The sequence below is a fragment of the Glycine max genome, chromosome 2 (assembly GCF_000004515.6).
Source record: "Glycine max cultivar Williams 82 chromosome 2, Glycine_max_v4.0, whole genome shotgun sequence".
NCBI classification, from domain to species: Eukaryota; Viridiplantae; Streptophyta; class Magnoliopsida; order Fabales; family Fabaceae; genus Glycine; species Glycine max.
The window spans coordinates 3,596,847-3,607,947 of NC_016089.4; the positions used below are offsets into that span (position 1 = coordinate 3,596,847).

The following is an 11,101-nucleotide window of genomic DNA, read 5'->3' on the forward strand; positions in this document are numbered from 1 at the left end:
TTCTGTGATGTAAATAATAAGAGAAAAAAACTACTGAAGGCGTTCATCAACTACCACAGTTATTTTCAGTTTAATCAAAGCTCTTGATTTCAAAAACTGAGTTAGAAACCACATAATTGCAAACCACAACCTGCAACTGCGAAACTAATCAGTATCGCAGCATTGCCAAAACCACATTCTGCCAACTGCGAAATTAATCCATATCACAGCATCACACGAATTCAACTGCGACCACTCTAAAACCTTGCTTCCAATAATAATATTAAGATTCAATCACACAAATTCAGAAGCAGTGCAGTAGCACCAAGATTGCAGGTCATTCCATCCCTCGTTGTTATGTTCGTGGAACACTAATAATTTGGTGTAATCGACAAAACTCGCAACAAAATATTGCCCATAATTATAATCCTCCCCAAAATTTGTTTCCCTTATTCCAATAAATTTCCTATCACAACTCATTAAAACAAGGTTTTAGGATATTAGGTCAAAACTGTTCGCATAAACCTTTTAATCAACCTAAATCCAACAACAAAAACACTAAAAAAAAACACAATGTATCACTTGCAATATATAATCAAAAAAGTTATCCGAAACAAAACAACACAATTAAAAAACAGTTTTTAAACCTAAGCGGTGAGAAGAACAGCGCCACCGGCTTCCTTAATCTTCTTCTCGGCGATCTTGGAAATAAGCTTGGCCTTAACAACAAAAGGCTGATTTTGGGGCAGAACACCTTTTCCGAGGACCTTGAAGTACCCGTGCTGTGTGACGTCGATTAGAGGGGCAGTGTCCTTCGATTTTAGGGCTTTTTCCTTCGCGTCTTGGGGTATGAGAGACCATAGCTTTTCGACGTTGACGATGGGGGAGTAGAATTTATTGCGAAGCTTATGGAAGTACCTCATTCCCACCTTACCGAAGAAGCCCGGATGGTACTTGTCGAACAGGATCCTGTGGTGATGCATGCCACCGGCGTTTCCCCGGCCGCCGGGGTGCTTACGGTGCTTTCCGATACGGCCATGACCGGCGCTCACGTGGCCGCGCTTCTTGCGGTTCTTCTTGAATCGGGTCGTCATCTCTGTTTGCGGCACGAATTAGGGTTTGGGGATTAAGCAATTTATTGAATTAGGGTTTGGAGTTTGTTGGGCTTTTGTGACTATGGGCTAGTGGGCCTCATCTTATCTTACTACACATATGGGTCAATGGGTCAGTGTATGGAACTAGCCCAATTGCAACCGAGTGAGACAAGAACTTCTTCGGGACTTGAGAAAGAGCACCCAAGTGGAAACTTGTGACTTGTTTGGTAGTAACGTGAACTATTGAATATTGTTTAGGCTGTGTTTGATTGGGAGTAAATAGAAATAAAAGTAAAATAATTTAAAAAAAGAGAAATATAAAATAAATAAAATGATATATTATATTTTTTTACGTAAAATAATTGAGAAATTGAGTAGAAATAATATTATAAAATTATTTGGTATATATATTAGATAAAAAAAGGGTGAGAATTAAATATAAATAAATAATTTTTTTTGCCTAGAAAATCATTTTTTTCCTAAAAAATGTCTTTCACCGTGTAAGATGATTTTTGTGAAGATAGAATTTACCATGCGGGGCCCACAACTTGTAAAATTAACTCTTTTCTATATCATCCGTACCAATCAATCCACTACTAATAATATTATTCCGTCTGCGGCGTATAGTTTCCAACGACAGAAACAAACACAGCCTTAAGGAGGCTTAAAGGGCAACTCCACCAAGTGTTAAGTTTGCACGCCTCTTCTTCATCTCTGCTTTCAGTATGTTGCTTATGGCACTTGCTTGCAAGTAGTTTTGTCCCTTGAAGAAACTCTACTAGCTAGAGGTGAATACAAGAACCTTTTTGTAGACACTTCACATCACACATTGCAGAATTTTTGTCATTATGGATTCATCTCAGTCAATGTCATATTTTGATGCTCAAATGTGGTATTATTAGTAGTATACTTAGTATTTTGATTGACATTAACGAATTCTAGTATTAATATGGGTCTCGTGAACAACTGCTTAGAACATTAGTTAGCAGGTCAACAAATGAATTTCCTATTAATAATCAATCATTCAATATTAATGCTACTACACATGAGCTGGAATGCAACCAAACATTTCATGATGAATTATTTGGCATAACCATGTTTTGCGTTTTTCATCTCTACAAAATTTAGCAAAACAAATGCACCGAACTTATTGAAATTAAACTAAAACAATTTATATTCATATGATAAATTATTGTTATAAGCATTTTCTAAATACTTATTATTATGAACTTTTTAGATAAATGCTCATTTTATCCATCAAAGGGTAAGATGATAATTAATTGATGCCTGAAAAGATAAAATAAAATAAAATATTATATTGATTCTTAAATATAATAACTTAATAATAAAATTATTTCAGAAATTTAATGATAAAATCATTCTATCCCATTTTTTTTACAGATTCAAAAAATAAATTTAAATTTTTAATCTTTTAAAAAGTAATTTATTCTTATCTCACACTTTCAAAATAAAAATGAATATATTTATCTAAAATACACTCAATTGTTGGTAGACAACTCTTCATTTTACACGTGCTCCACGTCTACAGTTAAACCGGTTACAGATGGAATCAACTAAAATGGGAACAACCACTGTCGTGTGCAATTGCATTACCATATCATCAAATTCCTGATACGTAAGGAAAAAACTTCGAGAGAGAAGTGTTAGTAAGAAATTCTCTGACATTCCTCTAAACACATTTTTACTAATTTATTAAAAATTAAAAAATCATTAAATATAAATGTTAGCTCACTAAATTTTATTGTTTTTAATAAATAAATTTCAGCGTGAGATAATGCGTTATTAATATTTCTCAAAAACTTAATACAAAAATACTGGCATTTGATGGTATGTGTTTTTTATAATTATATTATTAATATGGAATATTTATTGAGTTTATTGATTATTAATATTTAATTACTAATATAGAATTTTTCTATTTTAATTACATTTAAAAAAAAATAACAAAGTGAATATGACTTGCAGTAATGAATGACTTGGGGTTGATGGCATGTGTTGTTTGTGGTAAAGCAAACAGCACCAAGCATATTCAAGTCAGAAGCTGAAGCAACCGCAACCATGCGATTCTCCTCTGTTCTTCCTTCTCCGATACACATGGTCCACAACATCACACTCTTCCTCTCAAGCTCTTAGCTTTATCCGAAACCAACCCACCCCATCTTCCTCTTCTTCCTTCTCTTCCACCACCATGCCTCTTCTTCTCGCACGCACCCCACCATCCTCACTCTCTCCATTCCCTCTTCAAAACGCACGCGCGCCTCTAATCACTGCCTCTCAGAAGCGCTTCCCTCTTGCCGCAACTCGAATAGTTCTTTTCACTTCCCGGCGCAGCATTCTAGCATCCCCTCCTCCCAAGTGCGCCTCCATCAACGGAGTCTCTGTTCCGAACAATCCAGAAGCTTCCGGAGAAGAACAACAACAAGTCTATAATGCTTCCGAGCTTCTCGAGCGGATTCGGAAATGGGTCGGGATTTTACCGTCGATTCTCCCCGGCGGACGGTGGTGGGAGTTCTCCGGCGACGTCGACGTTCAGGTGGTGGCGCAGCCGGTGACCGTGTGGCGCGCGCTCGGGAAAATGTGGGACCTTGTCGCGGGTGACAGATGGGTCATCTTCGCTGCATTCTCTGCTCTCATTGTTGCTGCAGTGCGTGCCCTTTTCTTTTTTTGCTGATTTTGTTTGTTCCCTTTTTGTGTTTTTCAAAGGTGTGATCAAAGTTGTGAGCTTTTTTATTATGTGGGTTTCACTTTTCAGATTTCGGAGATTTCGATACCGCATCTCTTGACAGCATCAATCTTCTCAGCACAGAGTGCGGACCTTACTGTTTATCACCGGAATGTGCGGTTGTTGGTTCTGTTGTGCGTGGCTTCGGGAATATGCAGGTCAAAATCTTGTATGGTCTAATCTCTCTTCTACTTGCTGACACTCATGTGATTGTTTTTTTCTTCTTCTTTTGGTTCTTAATTGATGTTGCTGAAAGAACATTCCATGAAAAAAAGGCATTGAATTTGCTTTTTAATACACACACACACACACACACACACATAGCATTGTCTTTCTATGTGTTTTGCTTTATTGAGATTGATCGTAAAGCTGATGTTTGACTTCTTGTACTGTGATTGGTTCCATACACTAAGATTTTGTGTTTTCACGTTTGTTTGTTAAGAAGCTAAACAAGTTATAGCTTGAGCTTCCGAACACGTGGCTTGTAGTGCGATTTCTTATTTCTCAGCGGGTTTTCAAACATGCTTTTGTTAAGTAGATAAAAGTTTAACTTTTTTTTTTTTGGGTATGATCAATGATGCTCTTAGTTCTGTTGCATTTGAAACTTTTTATGTTGCCGGTGGGGTGTGACCATTCTTAACAAGCATTTTCCTGTGCTTCAGTGGAATACGAGGTTGCTTTTTTGGCATTGCAAACATGATTCTGGTGAGTTTCTCTGTCTGATATTTGGGGATGGGGATTTCTATGGTTTGTGTAAAATACACCAGAGCGTAATGGAATAAGAGATATAGTTATCAAATTAAGACTTAGTACTTGAGCAGTGGCCATTTGGCTGCCTCCCCCCGGTCCCTGATGCTTTGACTTTGTGTTTTCTTCACCTCTTTGGTGTATACAACTTTTCAAACTTTGGAAATATGTGCAGGTTAAGAGAATGAGAGAAACACTATACTCTTCTCTTCTTCTGCAGGTTTGGCTGCACTTAATAACTCGTCTCTCTTGCTTCATTCCTTTATTTCTTTTGTTTAATGTATGATTTAACTCATTCTGCAGTGCCCTTATTGTAGGATATATCGTTTTTTGACAATGAAACAGTAGGTGATTTGACAAGTAGGCTTGGGGCAGATTGCCAACAAGTGTCAAGGGTTATTGGAAATGATCTTAATTTGATAATGCGCAATGTTCTTCAGGTTGATTTAGTTATGATAGATGTAATGCTAGTAAAACTCATCTTACATGTTGGACACTTTAATTGGGTTTTCTCATCTTGTTAGGGGGGAGGTTCATTAATCTACTTGTTGATTTTATCTTGGCCACTTGGCTTATCAACATTGGTGGTATGCTCCATATTAGCAGCAGTTATGTTACGTTATGGAAGGTAAGCTCTTGGTTGGTTTTCTTCAAATTCATCCTTTAAGAACATTAGTTTGCATTGCTAGTGCATGCAATCGACTAGTTGAGGCAGCATGTCTGATGATGAAAATATCAACCAGAATGTTCATCAATGCCAATCATGTTGACTTGTTCTTAACTAATTCAATTAGTAGACTCTAAAAATTGTCATTTCTAGAAAATGTCACTCTGTAAAAGCTAAAGGAATCTCTGCCTTCTCCCCAAAACTGTCTTCTACTACAGTGTTATTGAGATATTTATATATTTGTAAAACAGAAATTTTGATGCTTGAGTTCCCTTATAGGATTCTACCTCATTCCTTGTTTGTCTTCTTTATCTCACTGGTATTGATTTGGTCATATATTTCTGCATAGGTACCAGAAAAAGGCAGCAAGGTTGATCCAAGAAGTCACTGCTTCTGCAAATGATGTAGAATAAGAGGCCTTATACTATAATTTGTTTTATATTTCCTAAATGCCATTGTGATAACAATTTTCTCATAGGTAGCCCAAGAGACATTCTCTCTGGTTAGAACTGTACGAGTTTATGGAACAGAAGAAGAAGAACATGGAAGGTGATAATGCTGTTACAATTATGTGTCATTTATTATTTTTCATTCCTGTTATTTTGCTGTCTTCACATGCATCTGGTCCATTTCTATCTACGCTCTACAGGTATAAGTGGTGGCTGGAGAAATTAGCTGACATAAGCTTGCGACAAAGTGCTGCATATGGAGTTTGGAATTTTAGCTTTAACATTCTTTATCATTCAACTCAGGTATAGCTAAGGGTTTCAAAAATCATGATATTTTATCTATTTTAATTAATCTCTTTCTTTCTTTTTTTCTCCTTTAAATCTATAACCTTACTCTTGGAAGAAATTTTGCTTGGATTTGTAATCAATAATTTTTTTTGAAGTTTAGTTAAACCTTTATTTTTGACTTGTGCTTTTATTGAAACATTAAATCTCATAGGTTATTGCTGTGCTATTTGGAGGAATGTCTATTCTAGCAGGTCATATCACAGCCGAGAAACTTACCAAGTTTATATTATACAGTGAATGGTTAATTTATTCTACCTGGTGGGTGGGAGACAATATATCCAATTTGATGCAATCAGTTGGGGCTAGTGAAAAAGTATTCCACTTAATGGATCTCTTACCGAGCAGCCAATTCATAGAAAGAGGCAAGCATTTTTCCACTCATATATTTCATATGAATAAACACCTTATTTTGATTTTGTCAAGTCATCACCTATCTCGAGACTGCATGGTCCCTGCATGTTCAGTTCTTATTCTACCAGTAGATTGAGCATGGATATTTTCCCATGAATCATGTGGGATAAAATGTAATTTTCTTAAACTATGCATTTAATAAACTGTGTAGTTTACATATTTACTTGTAAGGAATAAGGCTGCTCACACTGATACCATCTATAATTGTTTTAAAACTTTTGGTACTTGCTATGATGGTTGACATTGGTGGTCACAAGTAATAAAGGATTTTTCTTTTAAGAAAAAAAACTTACTGACACCTGCAGTGAACAGATTGGGTTCTCAGATGAAGCTGACTCCTGCAGTCATGTCATGTGCAGCTCTCAATTTATTATTTTTGTGATAATAGTAATACTTATTAGCTAGTGCTAGGTATCCAGTATCTGTATCTATTCTCATTCCTCTACCTACAGTATTGTAACAATAAATAAATAAGAGAAAACAGAAACTCATGGGAAACATGATGAATTCCTGCATAACTTTTTGCTTTTGTTTTAATTTTACTATATTGAAGTTTGAGTGTAACTTTGTTGCAGGGGTAACATTGCAGAGGTTAACAGGGCGTATTGAGTTTCTAAATGTATCTTTTCACTATCCTTCAAGGCCAACGGTAGACCCCCATTTCTAACACCTTCAATTTGTCTTAGAGTTGAAGCTTGCATATTTTATACAGTTTTTGTTCCTCTGTTACTTCAGTGAAGGATGAATGCTGCTACAATAAGAATAAAAAAGTTCACTGCTGAGAGTTTAGGCACTCCCCTCCCCTAAAAAAAAAGGGGGGGGCATACATTGTTTTATTTTTAGTAGTGTAAGTTGTGTGGGGAGATACACAGTGAAGTTGTATAGCGTCTTACATGCACTTTAGGAAAATGCATGTTCAATATAAAAATTAATGCTGATGGTTATTTACAATAAACTGAATTTTTTTACAATATAGTATCAGGATTCTTCCTCACTATATACACACCTTGTGCATGCATGTGTGTTCAATGCAATTTATCAAGATAGTATTGTGGATATTACTATCCTAACTTCTGCAGCTCTTCCCTCTTTGCATGACATTTTAACCAGTATATTCAATTTGATTGTGCATCTACATGGGGTTAAGATTACCATTGTTATTTGTCAGTTATACTGGCTTCATTAATGTCAGCTACTGTAACAGGTATCTGTAGTGCAACATGTGAACTTTGTTGTCTATCCTGGTGAGGTGGTTGCAATAGTAAGAAACTTCTTCTCATCTCTTAAATTCATACCTTCTCTGCACTATGATAAGAGATTAATCTGTTGTTTCCTTTGATTTGTGGCATAGGTTGGACTTAGTGGTAGTGGAAAAAGCACATTGGTGAATCTTTTGCTCCGTCTCTATGAGCCTACAAATGGTCAGGTAGAGTTAGTTTATCTCATTAAAATAGAGTGGACTTGTATGGCTGGTTTAAAAAATATTGAATTCACAAGAAAATATTATGAAAAAGAAAAGATGCTGATTTTTATATTATTATTGGAGGGGGGAAGGACTATTTTGTTTTTGTTACATCTATTCAAGTGGCTATAGGGAATTATCTTTATATCTTAGTAAAATAGCCATCGTCTCTTCAATTAGATAATTAACATGACATAATTGGATTGAGAGCAAATGGTTTTTTGTTTCCCAACTTCTAAGAATATCGTGGGTTTTGAATCCAGGGGCTTAGATCTTAGATTCTAGATTTCTTACTAGTAATTTATCACGTTTCTCTATTACTTTCACCCAAAAATACTTCGGTAGATTATATTTTAATTTTATATTCAATAATATGAACATAATAAGATCAAGTCACCCTTTTTCCCAACTGCTGATATTGATTAGTGGTTTCTTTCCTGGAATTAGTTATGTAGTCCCTATTGCCAGTTATTCTGCCTGAGCAGATATTATGTTACTTGAATATTATCATGACCCAAAGTTTGTTGCAGATTTTGATAGATGATATCCCTCTTAAAGATTTGGACATCATGTGGTGGAGAGAGAGAGTTGGATTTGTGGGCCAGGTTCTTAACTCACTGTCATAGACAAAATTCAGTGAATATATATAGCTCTTCTCTTACCAAAAAAATGTTTGTACAGGAACCCAAACTCTTCCGAATGGATATTAGTTCAAACATAAGATATGGATGTACGCGAGATGTAAAGCAGGAGGATATTGAATGGGCTGCAAAGCAGGCCTATGCCCACAACTTTATCTCAGCACTTCCCAATGGTTATGAAACACTTGTTGATGATGATCTGTTAAGTGGAGGACAAAAGCAGCGAATTGCTATTGCTAGGGCCCTTCTTAGGGACCCAAAAATATTGATCCTTGATGAAGCCACTAGTGCACTAGATGCTGAAAGTGAGCATAATGTCAAGGTGTGCCTCTGAAACTACTAGAAGCCAGATGGCAATTAGACACGTTAAATATTAAAGTGTGAGAAAGATTGCAAAGATATTGATGCTTCAGTTTCCATAATATGTAGGGTGTTCTTCGATCTGTTAGAAGTGACTCTGCAACAAGAAGTGTCATAGTCATTGCACACAGGTGATAATTTGCTTGTCGATGTCAATTAACTGAATTAAGTGGTATTCCAACTATTAGTTTTGAAGTGTATGACCTGTCTTACAGGCTTTCTACCATACAAGCAGCTGACAGGATTGTGGTGATGGATGGTGGTCACATTATTGAGGTTGGTAAACTGTTGATTCATTTTGAATGCCCTAAAATATTCATTTTTGAAACTTATCCTTAAAATTTTCAAATTTCCATCAGCCTTTTTTTTAACAGTGTAAAACTCAAATGAAAAGTTGGGTTTAGACTTTAGAAGGTTATACATGTCCTCTTTGTTAATGAATTTGACTCCGCAAACTCTTCTACTGGATCATGATGGATATGGCATAGGATAGGACCATGAAAACAGTAATTGTATGTAGCCATATTTTTATTTGGTTTAGGCTGAGCCTTGGTGCATCAGCAAGGTTGTTGCCTTGTGAGCTAGAGGTCACTGATTCAAATCCTGGAAACAGCTTTTCTTCTTACTGGAAAAAGACTGCATATATCTACCCTTCCTAGACCCCATATGGTGGGAACCTCGTGCATTGGATCATCCTTTTTATTTTTATCTGTTTGTTCGATAATGTGCACATAAAACTCGCATCCAGTTGCCCTCACTGAACTTACAAGTAGAATAAGGCTTCTTTAACATCCCAAGCATTACTGAAACTGTTTGGATTTTATGTGTTTGAATGAGAAGCTATGCTTATCCTTTCTTTGCCCTAATCGGAAACATAATTTTCATTAACTTCTGTTCAAGCAGATGGGAAGTCACAGGGAACTTCTCTTAAAAGATGGTTTGTATGCACGGTTAACCAGAAAACAGGCTGATGCCATGGCATGATTTGTGTTTACACATCAGATAATCTATTTTTGTTCTGGCTTTTTAAAGGCAGTACAGTGAGGCAGCAACTTTTTTTTCTTGTTGCTGACCAATGTATTTATAGCATTATACAAGAAAGTTGGTGAAGTTTTCAGTAGAAAAGGAAGCTGCAGAAGTTTTGGTTTAAAATGCATGGCGGCTTCAGAAAGATTTCACCCTACAGGTTCTAAGGCAGATGCAAAAGCATGCAACTAGGTAGTTTGGAGGTATTCATAGTCAATATGCTGATAAGCGTCAGATGTAATGTCATACTGCCAGTGACTGTATAGATTATTCATTTTATACCTTCAACTGTAACCTTTTGAAGAATTTTCTTTGAAGAATACCACCTGCCCATGTTTGATGGCACTTTACTCATGTTGAAGTCTATAAAATTGGAGTTTTCAAATAAGTGGGTAATTTTTAATGTTAAGAAAGAACTTACATGATGAAAAAAGGTTTATTTTTGGAACAAAATTAAGCTTATACAATCTACTGCACCCTGTCAATAAATATATAAAATACCTAAACGCATATTAATAAGTATAAATGTAATTTTCTGATCATTTTTGTAGGTTTAATACATAAAATGGAATATCCCTGGCTTCTGCAGGGTGAAACAGTAGATGTATAAATGGGGCTACGTCTTGCAATATATTTTGATTTTGATGTAAAAAGAACCATAGTTTAACATTCCCAGTAGACTTCTGTTTATCAATATCCGACTTCTCAGTGACACGTTCAACGGTAGATGGAACACAATTCAAATTATACTGTATGTAGTTGGTGAATATTTCAAATCACTTGTTCATGAAATTGTTTTATTGCAATGTTGGAGACTCAGGAATACAACAAAGTGCTTATTCATATCTACGACTGAAAGTTAATGGGATCTAGCTCAATTGATTTAACAAGATATGTAAATTATTGTAAATTCTTTGACCGTGTCTATGGCTGGAATTCATTTTTTCTTTCTTTCTTTCTTCTGATAATGTAAAATAAATGGATAACATGGTCCATACAAGACTTTCCTGAATAATTGTATCTCTTTCACCTGTAACGTAGTGTCCATTTTATCTTCATTTATTTTGCATAAATGCAAGATTTAATCAAAAGGTAAATTTACTTTTCCTTTTTACTTCAATGAAATATTTCAGAGGGACCAACAAAACCTTCAGGCCTTTGAATTATGGCTTAT

The 11,101-nt window shown here is 35.7% G+C and overlaps 2 protein-coding genes across 3 annotated transcripts; one reads left to right on the forward strand and one right to left on the reverse strand.

Annotated features, from left to right (window-relative positions):
* Positions 1 to 245: 245 nt before the first annotated feature.
* LOC100527895 (60S ribosomal protein L27a) lies at positions 246 to 1,088 on the reverse strand. The gene has a single exon (NM_001248380.3). It carries the CDS (start codon positions 1,071 to 1,073, stop codon positions 627 to 629), a length of 447 nt encoding a protein of 148 aa, NP_001235309.2. The 5' UTR covers positions 1,074 to 1,088; the 3' UTR covers positions 246 to 626.
* Positions 1,089 to 3,064: 1,976 nt separating this feature from the next.
* Positions 3,065 to 10,281, forward strand: LOC100775951 (ABC transporter B family member 26, chloroplastic). Of its 2 annotated transcripts, none has more exons than XM_006574571.2 (18): positions 3,065 to 3,738; positions 3,847 to 3,985; positions 4,479 to 4,521; positions 4,739 to 4,783; positions 4,881 to 5,003; positions 5,088 to 5,191; positions 5,580 to 5,634; positions 5,709 to 5,779; positions 5,880 to 5,982; positions 6,179 to 6,389; positions 7,014 to 7,087; positions 7,643 to 7,699; positions 7,790 to 7,864; positions 8,431 to 8,505; positions 8,582 to 8,863; positions 8,971 to 9,032; positions 9,117 to 9,177; positions 9,805 to 10,281. In XM_006574571.2, exons 1-18 carry the CDS (start codon positions 3,696 to 3,698, stop codon positions 9,883 to 9,885), a joined length of 1,704 nt encoding a protein of 567 aa, XP_006574634.1. In that variant the 5' UTR covers positions 3,065 to 3,695; the 3' UTR covers positions 9,886 to 10,281. The 2 variants fall into 2 exon arrangements, with proteins under 2 accessions (XP_006574634.1, XP_003519627.1); XM_003519579.3 differs by having other exon boundaries at positions 3,847 to 3,974.
* The last annotated feature ends 820 nt before the right edge of the window (positions 10,282 to 11,101 follow it).